The 21089-nt window shown below is 36.6% G+C and overlaps 1 protein-coding gene across 1 annotated transcript in view; it reads right to left on the reverse strand.

Moving 5' to 3' along the window:
* Positions 1-21089, reverse strand: part of HERC2 (E3 ubiquitin-protein ligase HERC2) — a 509505-nt gene that overhangs the window by 24612 nt on the left and 463804 nt on the right. The window contains exons 68-75 of the mRNA XM_068226746.1: positions 20963-21066; positions 19708-19814; positions 15547-15674; positions 14374-14655; positions 9340-9547; positions 8237-8431; positions 5892-6026; positions 93-261 (exon numbers count right to left, since the gene is read on the reverse strand). Of these exons, the coding sequence (XP_068082847.1) occupies positions 93-261; positions 5892-6026; positions 8237-8431; positions 9340-9547; positions 14374-14655; positions 15547-15674; positions 19708-19814; positions 20963-21066 (1328 nt within the window). The remainder of the gene's footprint in view (positions 1-92; positions 262-5891; positions 6027-8236; positions 8432-9339; positions 9548-14373; positions 14656-15546; positions 15675-19707; positions 19815-20962; positions 21067-21089) is intronic.

The following is a 21089-nucleotide window of genomic DNA, read 5'->3' on the forward strand; positions in this document are numbered from 1 at the left end:
ACTAATAACAGCGTTTTCTTCCGTTCAAGTGTTAATTTTTTTTTTTTGCAGACCCTATTAAAAAAAAAAAAAAAGGAAAAACAATATCTCACCTGTAGTTGAGGGCCAAGCGAACATATTCCAATCGGTTCTCAGGCATGATACGACGATATCGAGTTGAGAGAGGAACTTCTTGACCACAAGCAGATGGTGTTGAGAAAGGCATTTCTAAGGTCTGGAACACCTTTGCATCGGGCTCCATATCTCGAATACAAAGTAATCCTGTTCAACAAATCAACCTAATTTTGAATACTGTCCTCTGAAAATCACACTGATATCTGTATAAAATAATGTACATAAAAATAATATGATACCATTTCTTTGTAGCATTTGTATGTACTACTGTAATTATTATTCTTCGTAAGTAGTAACTGTCTGGTTCTTTGTGGGTTAAACAACAGGAGGTTGATATGTAAGAGCGTATTGTACACGGAGTGGCGACTTTTCCTTGGATTATATTTGATATTCAAAAGGAATGTACAGGACAGAAATTTCAATATTGCTTTGTATTACCACATTTTCTGGCATTACTTTTACTCTCGCATAACTTTCTCACCACAATTTTGAAGAGCATATTTTAGATTTCTTTTTCTCTCTCTTCATTAATTTTTGCATTTTTTAAATAGTTCAGATCAGTTGAAAATTTTATAAGAGAACAAATCTAGTGTTCATGTTTACTGGTAACCATCACTCAAGAATGATTTGCAGGTGAAAGTTGATTTTTTGTGGTGCGGTGTACAACACAAGAACAATAAAAGACATATGAGGGTCGAGTCATGAGTCATGGCAACTTTTTCTTTTTTCGCGAACAGGAGACAACATGGAAAATCTAAGTTATGCATTTGGAAATATAGGGCATGTATTTATGCATAGTGCCTGAAGACAAATTCTGACTTCAGGAGATTCTTGTAGGAAAGTGACAGAACACAGGCCATTGGTAAACATTGTTTTACTATGGTATAGACAGCAAATACACAAGAGTACATACAAAGAACAGGTCTCCACTGGTTACAGACCTTCGAAATAATCATCCAAGGTTTCCACTGTGTGTTGTCAGCAGTAGGGCAGGCGCTGAATACCATTCGCTGCATGTGTATCGCTAACGTGTGGCACCTCTCTCTGAAATGCTGTTATGATGTCCACCCACCTCGCCACTGTTCTATAGGGCATGGCATGCACACCTAATGCTTCCCGCAGCTCTGCATGACATTGGCGTGCATTTCTGCTGCGGAGAACTGCTATTTTAATATACGATCGTTGCTCCTGCTTGTTGACTTACATTTCGTGATGCTCTCACTCACACACTAAACTTGGGGGCATGCTTAGACCCACACCGTTCTTTACATACACCATCTAGTGGCATCATACGCAAGTACATACTGTACGTTTCCAAATGCATATGTTAGATTTTCCGTGTTGTCTCCTATTCGTGAGAAAAAAAATAGTTGCCATGACTTATGACTCGACCTACGCAGAAGAAAAAAAGAAATTCCTAGAAACGAAAGTGGTGGTGATCATTGTTTTACAGGGAAGTACGACAAGTAACCATCCTCTATTAACATTAATCAGAAGGGAAAAATGGAAGATGTCAGACTCTTTGAAAAATGAAAGTATCAGTAAAAGAAAGGGAAGGGCCATGAACGATGCGGAAATGAAGAACTCCATGCAAACCTAATAATGTTGGGGTCAGAAGGGAACAAGAGTTGACCAAGGCAGTTCAGACAGGAAAGGCAAAAGGGAGGAGCCTGACACAAGTAAGCAGAAATAATGCCACACACAGCTATGGGATCGTGGTAGCCAACCCCAAGATGAAAGTCCGTGGGTCCGCTTTTATTCACATTTTATGACAGACAGGGAATATCATGGTTGCAAAAAAAAAAAAGTCAGTAAGTACAACAGTTATATGACCAGTTTTAAACTTCATGCAAGTAACGATCCTTTATTAACTTTTTAAACTGGTGGTGGTGGTGGCAGTGGCGGTGGTGGTTATAAGGGAAAGGACAGCTTGGGAGCTTTTCCTTCTTAACTCTAATCGGAGAAAGAAGAAGAGGACCGACTCTCTACACTTTGTATGCTAATTTTACATTAATTTCCTTGTTAGATACCAAGAAAGATGATAATTTGACTTTAAGCTATAAGACTTCAACATCAGTTACGTAATGTTCTGCTTTGACAACAAACACAACAATTATTTTATTCTCACATATCTGCATTAGAGCTCTAGTCAAGTAATCAGCATAATTTTTTATACCATAAAAGAAGAAAACATTTATAAATGAACTTTTCAACATGAACAGTTTATCATTTTCCAAGTGTTTTAGAAGATTTTAGCAAGATTTGTTGTTTCAATGAAATATAAATTTAGAATTTCTCATCAATTTCCTGCAGCTGAAGATGACTCAAGGATTTGAAACATGTACTGTTTCTTGTAGTTTTGTAACTTGTGATATTGTTAAAGAACATTAAGTTGTAAAACTTGAATAAGTGAAAAATACATGGTATTGAATAGGTGGTAAACATATTTTCTGTTCAAGAAAATTTTGTAAACATCTTTGAAGAACAACGGTCTTGACAATAGACAGGGAAGGACCAAGTGTGTGAAAATGAAAGAAATTCTAGGACTTGTAAAGATAATACTAATGGGTCAGAAGAGAACAAAAGCTGATCAACAGAGGTCCGTTAGGAAAGATGAAAGTGAGGAACCTAGCATAAATAAGTGGGAGCAATGTAAGAATCAGCTCAAAGTCCTGAGGTCGCCAAACCAAGCTCCCTGGGCTTCACCCCATTTAGTTGCCTCTTACAACAGGCAAGAGATGCTGTGTTTATATTCTACACCTCTAACCACAACAGAGTTTATTTTACTATTGTCTATGAGTAAGCAACCTTCCTTTGGTGTAATCTTATCACTATCATTGGTTTACTATTTCAGTTTCCCAGGTACTGTTGATTCATTCATTAATGTTTTGTTCTTTTGTTTGCCTAGCTGCAATGTCAGTCTTGACCATATCCATCCAGCTGGTCTTACTGCCAGCATTTGCCTTCTACTCTCTTTCCAAGTGCACTTGGCTTGTTCTCGTAGTCTCCATCCTCGTCATGTGTCCAGACGACCATAGGCTGGACATGCTGACTCCATCTAGCAGAGATGTTCTAATCCTATCTTCCTGCTTTACATCCTCTTTCCTTAATTTGTCCATCCCAGTCTTCTGGACAGTGGATCTCAAGGAACTTCATCTCTGATGCCTGCAATCTTAATGAGTCTCCCTTCGTGAGGATGCATGTTTCGATACCAAAGGCCAAAATCGGTATGAAGTAGCTGCCGAACATTGCCAATTTGACCTATTTTTTGTTGTTGGTATTTTAAAATCCCAAAGAAGGGTCCTCACTTGTTGTACCCTGTTGGTGATCTCTCTCTTGTGGCTAAGCTGTTTCTGGAAACTATACTGCCAATCCAGGTGAAACTGTCTACACTCTCCATCTAGTGGTCTGATAGTTTGATGCTTGCTGGTCAGCCAACTCTGTTTAACGCCATCACCACCATCTTTGCCTTGTCAATCCTGAGGATGAACTCCCGAAACTTCCATCTTCCATGTGTTGAGTCTTGCCTGCACCTCTACTTCTGTTTCTCCCCCAATCATGGTACCATTAGCAAAGACAAATACATTGAGTTCACATGATGTTTCCTTAATGCTCTTCATTAGATCATTCATAACTGTGGTGAATAATAGTAAGGACAGGCACTGCCCTGGACTCCATTCTTAGCTGGCGAGTGCCAGCTCCATCTCGCATGCAGCTTGTACAGAGCTTCTCTTACAAGACTTTCAAGACCTTTCTCTTTTACAAGTACTGCCAGATCATCTCTCTTGCAACACTGTCATATACCTCTACAATATCCAAGAATATACAGTACTGAAAAAATTATTGTCATTATCCCAATGCTTTGCCATTAACATTCTGGTGCAGATAATAAGATCAATAGTTGAGCTGTTACCTCTGAAACCATACTGCACCTCTTCTAACTGGGGTGGTCTGATGGGTGGCTAGCCTCTGCTGTATGATTACAAGATATTACAATCATTCCATATTGATGGTTTTCACTTTCAAAGGAAATTTAATATGTCCTCCTATTCAATACATACACATCTCCATTGTTATATGGGAAAGGGCTAGGATCGAAAAGGTAGCGGTTGTGGCCTTAATTAAGGTATAACCTCAGTATTTGCCTGATGTGAAAATGAAAAACCACGGAAAGCCATTAGATGATAGAGATGTGTATGTACTGAATAGGAGGACATATTAAATTTCCTTTGTAAGTCTGCTCTATGATGTTCTTGAGAATTTTCAGCCTGTGACAAGAGAGAGTTATCCCTCTGTAGCTGGAGGATTTTTGCCAATTCCTTTTCTTGAACAGAGTAATGTTAACATCCAGTCTGCAGGTACCTTGTTATCCGTCCATATAGAATTGACCCTGTATCACTGCTGCTTTGATCGTCTGAATTCATGTCACTTACTCGTAGGACTTTTTTGTTTGACATAATTCTAAATGCTGCTTCTTTTTTCTGTCCAGATGAAAGTGGGCTTGTCTGAGCAGGTTTCCACATCTGGCTCTAAGTTCCTCTTTTCTTCTGACCCATGCAGCAGGTGGTAGAAATGGTCTTTCAGGACCTCTCTCATGTCCCTCCTTTCTTGATATATTCCCATTTTTGTCTTTAAGTACCTTGATGATACCCATTGATTTCAGTTTTTCTTTTAACATTCTGTATAGTAACTCTATTATGCCTCCATATTCATCCAGTTCCCGTGTGAAAATCTCTCAAAATCTTCATCTTTTTCTTCTTCGTCTTGAACTATCCTTTTTTTTTTTTTTTTTTTTTGCTACTTATTTAGCGTTGCACTAACACATTTTCAGAATGGAAGAAGGGCTGGGATTGGAAAGCTAGCAGCTGTAGCCTTAAATAAGGTATAGCCCCGGTATTTGCCTGATGTGAAAATGAGAAACCACAGAAAGCCATCTTCAGGGCTGCCAACAAGGGGTTCAAACTCACTATCTCCTGAATGCAAGCCGATAGCTATGTGACCCAAACCGTGCAGCCACAGGCTCGGTTACAAATTATGCTTCTGGATTCATTTGTATATTATAGTACATGTCTTGGACTTCAGATCTCAATTCTTAGATGAAGTCACACCATAAAGTTATATATATTGAAAGACATGCAAATCACTGTGGTAAACTGATGATTTAAACACGTACAGTGATAAATTTTATTGGTCCATCTTTGACTAAAACAAGAGGCTGACAATTACACAACATAAAATATGTAGGTATACTTGTTAGATGAAGTTTTAATAACCTAACCTACCAACCATTAGTTCCATGGATGCACTGATATTTTTTTAGGGGGATCCAATGAACAATATCAAATTCTACTATACTCAATAGTCATTTTTCTACTTATGAATATTTAATATCAACATGTACTACATTAATGGAAAACTTTTTTTTTTTTTTTTTTTTTGCTAGGGGCTTTACGTCGCACCGACACAGATAGTTCTTATGGCGACGATAATGGAAAACTGAGATAAATTGCAAAAAATATGTGTTTTATATAGCTTACTACAAGACTAAGAAAATTCTATTTTCAATGATATATTTCATTCTGTATAAATAACTTTTAACTCAGCATGAAAAGTATTATTATCCTCATTTCCTTATTTCTGCTCACATTCAAAATAAGACCAAAAACTATTTTTTTGGTTTGTGGCTGGGATGGGTCGAGACCTGATAGATCCCTCTCCCCCTCCCTCTATAAAATGCACACACGTCAGTCCACTCCTGATTCCATCCATGGACTTACCTGGAACATAATCACGGTCAACTTCTGTAAGGTCTGCGGGTGTTAAGTTCATTCCTGCAAGCTGTTTCCAAACTGGTTCAGCCAGATTCAGACTCAAAGGACTGCCAGTTCTAATTGCAATGCCCATTAATACTCCTGGAAGAGAACATGATAATCAGAGTGAAACAAAAATTTAAATATCTTTTATTATAATAACAATATGAAATTTCACTATAAGATCATTTAGTATTCATTCCCCACTCTGGATATATTGGTATTAACAAAAGTACAGTTTATATTGTAAACTTAAAAATAAAGGAGTTAATAGATTCATAGACATTATCACCTTCAAGAAAAATTCCAACACATCCTTAATTATAGATTTTACAATTAGGTACCTTGTTAAAAAATGTGAACTGAGAAGTTATTACAACAGCCACAGCAACTTCTGTGATTGTACAGAGGAAGATAACAAACAAACAAACAAACAAACAAACAAACAAACAAACAAACAAACAAACAAACAAACAAACAAACAAACAAACAAACAAACAAACATCTCTGTGGCACATACAGCTTAATAAGAGACTTGGACAGCCAAAATGACTGCTGCCCAGGCATATGGCCTGCAGAGATTGGGAGTGTTTTCTTGTTTTCTTTTGCACCAGATGTGATGCCTCATACATTCGTTAGCTCCTCAACCGATGTCACAAAACATAGTGCATCCTATCCCAGATATTAGCCCAGAATTAAAATTTCTGAACAAGTCAGGAATGAAACCTAGGGTGTCCAGGTGAGAGGCAGACACATCACCTGTACACTATGGGGTTTACCAAGGTTAGAAGGTATTGATTGAGGCAGATTATTTTAATATTCCAGGATTTACATTATCACACTTAAAAAGAGAAGGAAGATCGTTGATATATACATTTGTAACATGCATCAGTTAAAAATAGTAAATCAGTGAGCAAGTACCATAGTATTCTTCAATTAAAGTTAACAAAACATGATCAAAATTTTACTGTTAACTTATTGAATATTATAACTCAACAGAAAATAATATAATAGCATTCATGAATGACCTAGAAATTCTTCTAAAAGGAAAAATAAACTCAAATACTATTATTATAGGTGAAGACACTGTAAATTTTCTTGAAGAACATGGATTATGATACTTATCTTCAAATGTTAAAATGTTACAATTGTGACGTCGTCTGTAATAAGAATTTGCTTACAAGAATTACAGCTTCATATTCAACATTAATTGAGCACATATTTGCTAATACTGCCTATAATGTTTATAATATTATTCATAATTTAGGTGACCACAATGTTCTAATATTAGATATTTTTAAGAATGTTAGTGAAACATCACACTCAGAGATAATTTTACAGAACAGGACAAAATTAAATTACGCCAGTATTCATCAGTACGACATAAATGAAACATAATCAGAGCCTGTGTCAGTATGTCAGCAAAAGAATATAACTTTCTAGCTTAAACATTAAAGAAACTCCACCAAGAAAAGTCTGTTAAACTGCGGTAAATTTCTGCATTTCTTAAGCTTGTTATTGAAAAAAGCAACAACTGAAATAATAGAACAAAATAAAGCATAAAGTAGACAAGTAATCAAATTGAAGAGAGAAATTTAAAAAAAATTAAAGCAGTAAAAAGAAAAAAGGGAAACTGTAACAGACAAATGTTCAAGGTCTCTCTGAACTGAAAGTTGGCAATATTACTCACTTATTCACAAAGCACAGGATAGCTAGATTGAGCACATTTCATTTGTACTGTCAACAGACTATTTAACAAACATAAACTCCCATAATAAAAATATACCAAACATAATAGATAAGTAACAAGATTAGGTCTAAAAGAGATATATGTGATTCTGTCTCAATTTGTATTATAAGAGTGTGGTGCAGAGTGCAGTGACAGATCTCCTGCCCCTAAAAGAAATTTCATTTCTTGAGAATTGACATTCAATGTTTCCTAGGCAGACTACAGAAATTAAAATTAAGGGTATCATACAGTACTTAAAGCACAAAGATGTTTCTGAATACTCTGGGGAGACTGACTATACCATGTCATTTGGCAGACTATTTTCTGTCCGTAGAGTAAAATATTCACAAAGTGGTAACAGTCTCTTGGTCATCACTCTAGCACTGATAACTTTAGGAGGAACAGTATTTTGGGAATACCAGGATTACTGACCGCCCCTTTGGTTCTGAGTTATACTGAGAAATCCAACATTCACAATCTTGAATAACTAAGCAATGCATCGTAAGTTTCCATTGTTGAAATCTGAAAGACAACTTTTATAAAATCATGGTAGAAAAAAGAAACTCTTTTGTCTTAAACTTACCCAAGAAACGGAACATATTCATGTGCAGTGAAGATTTGAGCATTGGATTAAGGAGGAAGCAATCTCTATTTGTACCGGCTTCATCACGGCCATTCGGAGTCACAATAAGCAATGGTAAGGAGCCGTTCTGAAGTTCATCGCACATCTCTGTGATACTTTCACTGTAGCCACCTCCACAGTCATCCACACTTTCACCTTACAAACAAAATCGTTATTATGCAGAGAGAAACTAAAGAGAAGTCATGATTATGTCAATACTGACTTAAAATTAAATACCGTATTTACGCGAATAATCCCTGCATACATTTTAAAAACATTTGAGGTACGAAATTGGACTGCAGGTTTTATTTGAGTCAATGTTGGCATTTATTTTTTAAAATGGGCCTTCCTAAAATTAGGATGCGGCGATTATTCGGCAGCGGGTATTATTCGCGTAAATACGGTATCTGTCATTCAATAGAAATTTCAATTATTAATTCCTGAATGTTGTGCAACCTGTTGAAGGTTTATTACTTAACTGCATGGTCCAAAGGACATTTACTAACATACTTACAAATACTGAAGAAATCTCTATGTACATCTTCACCAAGAATTCTTAAGAATATTTTTATAACAGTTAAATACAGTATATACACAGACATATTAAACACCAGTAAGCATCACTAATGGAAAAACTAAGCAGCAACCTCAATCTCCCTTTCCACTGAGAGAAAACCTGGGCTTGGAAGTCTTTTGGAAAACAAATAGCCAACGTTCGATACATAAAATACTGGGGGATTCTTGTTAAAAACGATTTTTGACAAATGGCAATCTAATTTAATTTTGAGTTTTAATTATTATAATTATATTACTTAAAAAAAAAAAAAAAGGTAGTTGTAAGACCAGAACTCATACATGGAGCAGAAACAACGTGACCTGCCACAACAGGGCTGCTCAAAATATTAGTGTTACAGAGATGAGGATGCTTGGATATTTGTTGAGAGAGAGAGAGAGAGATGAGTACAAAGGACAGAGTATGGGACTGTTAGGTCTATCACAGGCATCACAGAGATTGTTCCAGATGGAACTACAATAAGCTTAAAGGAAAGAACAGTGCTACTAACCAACAAACTTCACTTTCCAAACTCGATGTGGAAGAAAGAGCGTTTCTTGGGTCAGAAGGGACATCTTAGTGACCATCTGACCAAACACAGATTTGATGCCATCGGGACCTGCAAGGCCTCCTTTGCTTCTCGATCTCTTCACCTGGATGCGGTTCAGCTCAATAACAGGTCCATGTTGACGGTCACGTACCATAGTAGCTTGCACCACCTGAATAAAAAATATAATTTTTAGAGTATCTCTACTTTTCTATAATAAATGCAGAAAAAAAGAGGAAGGTTTCCTGTTTGGACAACGTATGAGCTGAAACCAACCAATGTATTGTTCTTTTAACTGAAAGCACATTTATGGACTGCTTGGTTGATGTACCTCCCCAATATCTCTATAATTTGTAATTATTGTGCTCTTTTTTTTTTTTTTTTTTTTTTTTTGCAACTATGAAACTTTTGACAAAGATGTAATTTCTACAAAAGTCAGAGCATGTGATAAATATTTAGAAAGTTTTATTGTTATACACTTCTTAATTTCATGTTTGATTACACTGGTAAAACACACAGTTTCCAAATAATGGTGCATATTTGTGATCCATGTCCAGATTGAGGTAGTTGGGGAATGTAATGAGGATGGAACCAACAAGGACAGATTATATTAATTTGGAGAGACACAAGGCAGGAAAATGGATGGAGGGGAAGACCAGGAACCCACTGGATAGACATTACAGATCGGGGAAGGACAATGGAGGACGTCATTAACAATAGAACGTATAATACCAATATATGTACTTGGTCCGTTCTCGGACATTAGAAATTTTCCAGCTAACTCATTCCTGGCTGCCAGTGTTTCATCCCAGTGTGCTAAGTTGGGCTCATCAGTTGGTAAACAGCACACACACCAAGACGCATGGATAGTGCATACCGTGGAGGCTGCTGCGTAGGCTACTTGGAGCCACCGGCAGTGCCAATGCACTATGAGACACTGTCTCATTTTCAAAAATTGATGCCTGCCTGGCCATCAGATGATAAAGATATTGATTCCCATAGGGAACCTGAAATATTTATCCCGAATGAGGAAAATTATAATACCAATATAGTTAGTCCGCTATTGGACATTTTAAATTTTCCAGCTAACTCATTCCTGGTTGCCAGCGTTTCGCCCCAGTGTGCTAAGAATTTCTCACATGATTTAGTGACCACATAGGTAACTTTGTAAATATTGCTAAAGAAGTGACAGAATAGACAAGTGTCTTAGGAGGATTTATTGTGTTCACGAACTTTGAAGGCATAACAGACTTGCTTAACTTGTACATGTTACTTGAGTAATTTTAATATATTTGAATGATTTAACCCATTTCTGTAAAGTTAGAACTGTGATCAAACAATTCTACGAACTGTTCATTTGCATTAAAACTGTGTAGTAATACAGTCAAATAGGACAGGCACTGACGAGTGTCGAATCATGCGAATAAACTCATATACCGTCAAACGGGGTGATTTCAGACGGTTTTGAGGTTATTTTCATCTTAACTCACGAAGGGAATCTGAAATTGTATTGTTTATCATCCTATTGATGAGGAATATATCCAATCAATGCAGTACCCCACAAATGGATAATATACGCCAACGCAGGTTTTCCTGAGAAAACAAAAAGTAGTGTCCGAATTCACCCCGTACTTCGAGGTAATTTCGGACGGACATGCATTTTAAACCGCTGTCCGAAATTTCAAAGGGTATTAGGTGATGTCAGACACAAATAGTCTTTTATTTCAATTCTTCGTTCTTTTTGCTTTAGTTTTGTGATATTTAAAGTGTTCTGAGGGTGTCCAAAATATGACTAGCTGGTTAAAATCATTGTAATGATAAATGTAATATGTTACTGATTGATCTTTTTTTTCTGACAAGGTAAATGTAAATTTTTCTGGTCTAAATTGAAATATTAATAGTTATAAACAGCACAGAGATCCTACTGAGAAATCTTAATAACTTTTCTTACAAGCGATACAAATCTCAGAGCAAAAAAAAAAAAAGATTGATACAATGAACATGTATTTGACATGGCCTATACATCTAAAATACGTTTTCTTTGAAAATACACATTCCTCTCTTCTCAATTTGGACTGGAAGTATTTTCGAAATTTGTTCTTTAGCTATTGTATCCTCAGCAGGGATGTTAGGGAACACAAACACTTTTCTGTTGTTTTTATATGGGCGCAGGTATTTGACATCCACAACCCTTGAACAAATATTTCAGGCCGGCCAAAATACTGCCTGTATGCTCTTTGTTCCTCAACTTGTATTTATAATCTGCAACAAGGAAAGCCTCTTCTTGCAACACCAGAATGTCATTACATTCATTGTATGCTTCATCGCATTCATTTTCACTGCTGCTGCCGGCGCCATCACTTGTTTCTGCACTACTTTCATCTCGGCGGAAGTCACGGCCAAAAATTGATTTCCCAGGAAGAACATTTTATTTGCGGAGGTTGTGTTGGGTTGGTGCATGGCCGGAGGGTGACGAGCTTCCTTGAGTATTTCCTTCTTCCTCATTTAGCATTGGGTGTCTTCCCATTTTTTGGATGTACATTCTGCACTTTATTTTGTAGGGTGCAACAAATCATACCATAGAAATCAAATGCATTCCTATAAGACAACTTGTCACTTTTAATATCACGTACGGCTTTTTAAAAATAATTTTGGTTCGTAATTACACCTCGAAGCTACTTCTTTCGGCCTCTGATAATTTCTAGACCTAGTCCAAAATTACCCAGACTGCTTCCAGTTTTCAGTAAAATGTGCATAAAACACTATTTTTCACTAAATCACACCAAAATTCCACACCAATTGTTTATAAACACTTTAGTCAGTTGATCTCACCAAGAACCATAGTTATAATGCATTCCTTTCCGGCCGCGACAATCGAAAGTATCCACTTAATGATATTGCATGAACTTTCAACAATGGCAGTGTTCACGGGAAATTTTCCAAAGTATGAGGTAGATTCGTAATAAAAAGCACAGAACGCGGGAAACATAACCTCAAGGTCAAACTAAAACTCACGCGGAAGTGCAAAGCACCGGTGGCTTGTTGCTATGCGACAAAATACGGCAAATCTACCATGCTGTCCGAAACCACCTCCGTGTCCGAAATCGCCCCGTTTGACGGTTACTCAAATAAGCAGAGTTTGTGTGAAAGGATGAACTTTTATGTCCTATAGTAATTTTCTATGGCAAACATTATCCATTTTCAGAACTTTCCAAACTTTATTCTTTACTTAAAGGAGATAAGCAAACACCAGCAATTTATTTCATTTAAATTAGCCCCTCCACTTCAATTAAGCGAGCATTCAATTCAGCCATTAGATATTAACCAGTGCTGATAGGGCTTACAAATACCAAGTGTACGTGTTAATATCAATTCGGGGGAGACTTATAAAAATCAAATCACGAGTGAAGTGTCCAGAACATCCGACAGATGAGGGATCATGGCAGCCTACGTTGGAGAGCGGTTCTATGGGGAATGCAGCCTATGTCCAGTTCTGAAGATATCATATAAACTGCACACAAGATGATAAGAATATTTTTTATATGAACATTTTCTTTTGCCAGAATTTTAATGAATTCAGTTCACAAGAAACACTAACATTTTGTATTTAGGACCTCTCCCTCTGTACTATTGCTCCAGTAAAACAACCCAGCAATGCCCAGTGTTAACTTCATGCTCTCAAACAAACTTTAAGCTAGTTTGGGCAATTTACTGGTATAATATACAGTACCTAGCATATTAGAATATATTTTCAATCAAAATACTTATAAAAGGTTTTAATAATAATAATAATAATAATAATAATAATAATAATAATAATAATAATAATAATACAGTAATAAAACCAGAATGCCTCTATGGATGAGAGACACTAATTTTAAATGGGAAAACTGATCTAGAAAATATTCAGAAAAAGGAACGCAAGATCATTAGAAAAATTTTAGGCCCAAAACTCGTAGATGAACAGTACCGCCTTAGAGGGAAACAGGAAATCAAACAATTTTCTAACATTCACAGCGACATCAGAAAACGCAGATTAAGATTCTCTGGACATATAAAAAGGATGAACCCAGACAGACTTACCAAGCAAATAGTTGAATTTTATGAAAACCGAAGTAAAGCCAAAACGGACACAATAAAATGGATTGGCGAAATTAAAACAGATCTCAAACTGGCAGGAATTACACCTGAAGACATCCAAAGCCGGGTTATCTTCAGAGCCAAAGTTCATAAGTGGCAAGTTGACCAAGAGGAGTAACCAAGGAAGAAGACCAGAACAACATGGTCTCAAGAGAGAAAAGAAGCACACAGCAAACGAATGAAGGAAGTGTGGGCACAAAGAAAGGCAAATGCCTGTCTCTAAGTACTTTGCGTAGTCCTAATGGGCTCATTCGCAAATAAATAATAATAATAATAATAATAATAATAATAATAATAATAATAATAATAATAATAATAATAATAATAATAATAATAATAATAATAATAATAATAATAATAATATTATCTAAAGGGAATAATGGTGTGAGGAGTTGATCATAAACATAATTTCTAGAAACTAGAATCATATTTCTAAGTACCGTACTACATCATCATCATCATCATCATCATCATCGATGTCCCACTCCAGTCGCCCGGGTGTGGTTTAAGTACTGCAACTATAGCCGAATTAACTAAACTCTATGAAACAGGTTTGTAATGGGAGGAACATGAACAATCTTCGTACATTATTTGTTAGTTCATCGAACAAATTTTTATATAATAAAAGATTGGTTAGTGTTATCATATTTTAAAATTTTTGCAAAAGATCTAACAAATATCCTTTATGATCAAGCTGATGTAAAAATTTATTTAAAAAGAAACGCTCTCCATTTCAAACACCATGAAACTGTAAGTTAGTACTGAATATACATAATAGCTCTTAAGACGAAACAAGTAAACAGATATTTTCCATACAAATCCATAAAATCGAGGTGAAGGGAGCCCTGAATAACTTACTTTGCGAAATGTTGTTTCCTTTGTGGATGACACAAGAATGCCTCGTAATTTGTCTAAGCTGCCTTCACCATCAACAGGAAACATGGCCACACTGGGACAGAAGAGTTCTGAGAAATGATGCAGCAATACCAATCGATTTCTCAACGTCTGCAAAGGCAAATCTCGCACCAAGTCATACTCGAGTGGTGTTCCTGGTGGTAGTCGACTAGCTGACACAGGTTTGTTAGTACTCCATGCCAATGTATGTGCTGATCCACAGGCCACCTGTGTTATCTTCTTACTCTGTAAAAATGTTCAGGAGCAATTGACTGTACATCATAATTGAAATTATTTGAGTTCTACTCTTAAACGAATATGAAAAAAATTCAAGAAAAAGTATGGTAATACAGCCAACAGAAAACTTGCAGTTTTGAAATTAAAATGAATACAGTACTACCTGCAGGATAGCAATTTAGCATTTTCCATTTTCCACAACTTTATATTAGGGGCTAAGAAAAAAAAAAAAAAAAAAAGCACGATCGCAAGTTTTAAATGGAACAGGAGCACATGGTCATGACATTACATTTTTTTTAAATCCCATAAGCATTGGCCACAATTCGAACCACAGTCACCTTGGCAAGAAGCCAGTGAATATGCCACTTGGCTACCTCACCCCAGAAACAAATCCATCTATTTAAAATTTCAAGTGAATGTCAACTGGCTAATGTACCCACCTTATGTAACTGTAAATAGACAGTGAACAGCTGCTCCTACTTCTAATTAAGAGATTACAGACAATGTAATAATTCACCTTGTACACTTAGTACACATGAAACAAATGTTCAAAATGATCAAAATCCCTAGCAAAAATCACTGTCTGGACAATTACTGTCTGTGTCAAGCTTCAAACCTCGAAACTGATGGTAGAGCTCTGTTGCCCTTACCACCTTACTTTACAGCCCACTTAGAGAGAGTGTAGAAATAATCAAAGTTAAATCATGTCAAGAATAACTGTGAGGTTACTGTGATGAATCTCACAACACGGTCTCTAAAATCTAAACATAAAAATATGCATAGCTGCACTATTATCAGCTTATTATGTGTGGAATTATAAGGGTGTTTATAAAAAATGTATAAAGGACAAACTTATATTTATAGAATGAAGTCTCAGAACTTAATGCAAGCTAGACTTACCTGTAAAGCAACAACAAGCCTTGGTCTCTGAATGGCATTTGTGGTGCCATCTCCAAGCTGACCTTCATCATTATCTCCCCAAGTATACACTTCACCTTGATCACTGCATGCAACACAATGTAGAGAACCTAAAAGTAGAAAACTTGCACATATTAAAAAACAAGACTGATAAATTTGAGTAATCAAGTTCACAAACTCTTTTCTATGATAGGGCCTAAATCAAATATAAATGTCCATAAACACACTTTCTAAAAAAATCCATTAAGTAAGATTAAATTAGTCTTGTTTTATAGGGAAAAAAGAAGAAAAAGAAATATATCAAAGTACATTGAAGAACTGCCTAACCTAGTTTAGGATACAGGAACAGAAGAAATTATTGTATTCAAGTTCCAGAATAATAGCTTATTCACTTAAGACTAGTGGTTCCCATGGCTCCATTCGTACTGAAGCCAGACTTGGTTACACTTGAATCTCCCATCCATCCTCATCCTCATCATTTTCTAACTCCAGGTTCCTGTGTGTGGTGTACAAGCAATCACCATCTCCTCCTGTCTTCATTCATTTTCTGTTCCAGCACATCTTCCCATTTGGGCCCTCTCTCGTCCACATCTAATTTTGCTATTTCTATCCAGCATTTTCTTGCCCTTCCCTTGGTCTTTTTCCTTGGTCAGTATGGTCAAAGTATTTTCTGGCAGGTATTTCACTGTTTATTCGTGCCCATACCACCAAAGTCTATGCTTTTTTATTACACTGGTAGTAGGAACCTCTATACCAGCTACCTTCTTATTTACTTCATTCCTGATTTTGTCCTTTCTAGTAGTTTGTTTGACAGTTCTTTTTTTTTTTTTTTTTTTTTTTTGCTAGTTGCTTTACGTCGCACCAACACAGATAGGTCTTATGGCGACGATGGGACAGGAAGGGGCTAGGAGTGGGAAGGAAGCAGCCGTGGCCTTAATTAAGGTACAGCCCCAGCATTTGCCTGGTGTGAAAATGGGAAACACGGAAAACCATTTTCAGGGCTGCTGACAGTGGGGTTCGAACCTACTATCTCCCGAATACTGGATATTGGCCGCACTTAAGTGACTGCAGCTATCGAGCTCGGTGTTTGACAGTTCTAATGAATCCCATTTCTGTTGTCTGAATTCTGCTATAATCATTGTTTAATAGAGTACCTAACTATATCCAGGGAACATATCATCTTTCATTAAACAAAAAACATCAAAAAGGTTCAGTACTCCATTCAAAAACTGTGAAGTAAAACAACCTTCAACAACCCTTATCCATACTCATTGGAAATCCACATCACTAGAGAGAGAAATTATATTTTTTCTACATATGGTCATATATCTGAGAAATATGCAAAGTAAAAGGGGCAGCAGACAAAAGATTTACCATTCAGCAACATGTGGTTATGACAAATGCATGGTTAGCAAATTTTCACAAAAATAATTTATTCTATTATCAATTATTTATTCTATTCAATACAAGCCATGTGCTACATGGATAAAATCTACATAATACTATGTACACTTCTCAGGGACATGTTCTGCTCCTTGTTAAGGGCATTATCAGACTGTAGGTAACCTTAAGGTCAAATGTCTGAAACATTATCTATTCATACATGGATTAAAATGAAAATTTCATTACACATTAAAAACATTTTAAAGTCAACAGGCTACAATTATAATATAAAAAAATGTCACATTACACATTATGAGCATCAAGAATAGTGTCTATATTCATGAAAATTAATTGTTTTTTAGTGATGCTCTTTTTAGATTCAAAAAGTCCAAAGCTAAAATGGATCCTCTTCATAATAACTTGCAGATCATTGGGATAGTAACAGTCTTGAGCAAAGAGTGTAATCTTCTTTGGGTACATAAGCCCTAAATGTTCTGTATCTGAACTTGATAAAATCAATGTCAATCAATTATAAACAACAGCTGGATATTTAAGAATAAATTAGATATGATTGAGTGTTATTACATGTTGTAATTTTAAAAAAATGATAATATATTTTCTGTCGCGTAAAGCGGTATCATGATTCCAAGTTGAGGCTGCTGCTTAATTGTGAAATTGTGTCCTTGACGTTACGAACAGTAGTGTGTGAATAGTCCTACTTGTAGATGTGAACATTAGCCTTTGAGAGGGATATTGTCTGTAATGAATTATAAGAGAAGTTAAAACTGTATTTGAAGGACGCGTATTGACAAGAAACTTCAAGTAGTTAATGTGTAAACTGAGAAGTAACTTACTTGTCAAGGTTGTACTAGGTAGATCTGACCAAGCTCGATAGCTGCAGTCACTTAAGTGCGGCCAGTATCCAGTATTCGGGAGATAGGTTCGAACCCCACTGTCGGCAGCCCTGAAAATGGTTTTCTGTGGTTTCCAATTTTCACACCAGGCAAATGCTGGGGCTGTACCTTAATTAAGGCCACGGCCGCTTCCTTCCCACTCCTAGTCCTTTCCTGTCCCATCGTCGCCATAAGACCTATCTGTGTCAGTGCGACGTAAAGCAAAAAAAAAAGGTAGATCTGACTGTTCCGGCAGTTCCTGCCACTTGTGCGGTCTCTTGTCTCTTGCAAATACATGGTATCCAGTACAGTGGTGTATCCTAACCCTGATAATGGGGTATGCTGCTAGTGGCCTTTAGAAAATGTAGGTTTTCAATCATTTTACTCTATTATTAATTCACATAATAATATCACAGTGTATCTGGATACATTTCTTATAGGAGTATTCAATATACCAAGAGGAAAAACTAAAAGATAATATTATTAAAATGGTGTCATGCATTACTACCAGAACCTTTTTATTTATTTTCACAATTTGCTTTACGTCACCTACACAGATAAGTCTTATGGCGACAAAGGGATAGGAAAGGACTAGGAATGGGAAGGAAGCGGCTGTGGCCTTTATGAATGTACAGTCCCAGCATTTTCCTGGTGTGAATACAAGAAACCATGGTAAACCATCTTCAGGGCTGCCGACAGTGGGATTCGAATCCACTATCTCCTAAATGCAACTGATAATTACAAACTACACTTATGTGAGTTAAGGTAAGGTAAGGGGTTGTTCTGCCCGAAGGCAGGTCCGAACCTCCGCAGAGGTATTCCTGAGCTGGAGTTTACTTGCGGTAGGGTGGCCAGTTCCTTTCCGCTCCTCCATTCCCTTACCCTTACCCCCCACCAACAGCGCGTGGCAACCCATCCAACTCCTGACCACGCCCAATGTTGCTTAACATTATGAGCATCGAGAATAGTGAGTTAAAATATAAATTAAATATTAAGAATATGTCTTTGAAGGTTAAAACTACATTTGTAAATTAATTCAAGTCTTCTCTCTTTGAATACAAAAATTTATGAATTGTCACAGAAGGAATTTTTGAGCCTCAGTTCTTTAAAGTTAAAAATTTCATTGTTCCGTATTGAAGAATATCACAATTAAAATTGAAATAATTGATAAGGAGATTCCACCTATTCAATACCAAAGAATAAGAAATGTAGTGAATTACATTCTGTTCTAAAAATTCTATAGGAGCACAATTACTTACTCAATTATATTGAATTGTATATTTATCTATATACTTACTTTCCCGCAACCAAGGAAAACAACTGGATCGTCAAGCTATTCTCCATTTTACTTTGGCGTTTGAAACCACAGTGCCTGATATTGAATGTGTCGCGCTGATCACCGGGAGCTGGCAAGTTGCTACAATGAATCTGCTCGTCTTCAACTCCTACACAAATATGGACCTTCGTATGTGTTCGATTGTGATGTGACTTTATGCCTGACAGTGTTTAAATAACTGGCTTTGAACAGTTCTCTGCTATTCGTAATCATTGTGGGACTTTGCCTAGCGCTACGTGTGCCTTGCTGCTGCTAAGAGAATTGCGCAGTTTTTCTTTTGAATGACTTGTATTTTACTTCTTCTAAGTTTTACAGTGTCTACCCCCATTCATTTCCTTTTCATATTGCCTCTTCTACTGATCCTATGCATTGTTTACCATTTCTTAATCGGCTGATGATGACATGGACTAGGGTCGAAACCGGTACCATTTCTAATTATTATTAAATGAGAATGTAATTCACTACATTTCTTATTCTTTGGTATTGAATAGGTGGAATCTCCTTATGTTACACTATATAAGAAAGTTTTACCTGTAGCTATGCAAATTATCTTCTTGCCCTGCAATGCAGCCACTTTTCGAGGTCTCCTAACGTGATCATCTGTTCCGTGTCCCAAACGATGGTAGTCACCTTTACCCCTGGAGATGAGAAGGAAAAGTACAGTTACAAAGAGGACTATAAGTGGGCAACAAGAACAAATTTTAGCTTTCAGAACTACAACAAAAAAAAACACACACACACATATATATATATATATATATATAAATTATTAAAAATCCCACCTACATGTGAACAAACAGTCAGCCTGGAAAGCACCATCTTAACCACTACGTCACACCTTAAACCATATAAATATGAGGTTGGAAAATGAAGTATAAAATTATACAGAATGTCCCAGGAGGAATGGTCAATATTCAGGGATATGACAGGAACGATCATTTAAAGCCATAAAGACATATGGCCTATTCCAAACAGTTTCCGAGAGAAAACACATGTCTATCTGCCATTAAACAAGCCCGTTGAATGCACAGTTGTTCAGGGTGTGTTGTGAGTGAAGTAGTGCGAAGGATTGAAAGTGTTTCAAAGAGAAACATTGATTAACTGTATTTGTACATGCACTGGCTAAAATGCCACACATCTACACCAATGAAAATATGCAGATATGGCGTATATTTACGGCTTCTGCGAAGGTAGTGTTCCTGCTGCTGTCGAGGAATACAGTCAGTGCTTTGTGACGTGTCAAATCCCTGATGGTAGAGGCGTTGCCAGAGTTTTCAGCACATTGTATGAAACAGGTATTCTTCCAAGTTTCTATTTTACTTCTGAACGTGTAGTTCAACAACCTGTGCAGGAACAGCAACACATTGTTCAAATGGTGAAGCGTAGTCCTACTACCAGTACACGGCGACTTTCTGCACGCATCAGTGTGCCACAAAGAAGTGTATGGCAAACATTACATGCGGAAAACTTGTACCCATTTCAAAACGTCAAACAAATGTAAATTAAATGTGTTCTATCACAGAAACCTTTTGGAATAAGGCATATGTCTATATGAAGTTTTTTTGCTTCAAATGATCATTTCTGTCATGTCCCTGAATATTTACTATTCCTCCTGGGACACCCTGTGTATATATACATTTAAAACAAAATCTCAGTATAAAATATCATGTTTTATTCAAGACCTCTAGCAAAATAAAATCTATTCAATACTGCTAGAAATGTAGTATCAGCCCTTGGACACTGGAATATTGGATATTTAAGCCCAAGACAAATCAATATCACTCACCAAGTGTACACACTGCCTGAGCGAGTTAGAGCCACAGAGAATTGAGAACCACACTCCACTTTAATGACACCAAGGCCAGCCAATGATTCTATCTTCATAGGAACCTAGATTACACAACAGTAATAAG

Source organism: Anabrus simplex, chromosome 3 (assembly GCF_040414725.1).
Source record: "Anabrus simplex isolate iqAnaSimp1 chromosome 3, ASM4041472v1, whole genome shotgun sequence".
NCBI classification, from domain to species: domain Eukaryota; kingdom Metazoa; phylum Arthropoda; class Insecta; order Orthoptera; family Tettigoniidae; genus Anabrus; species Anabrus simplex.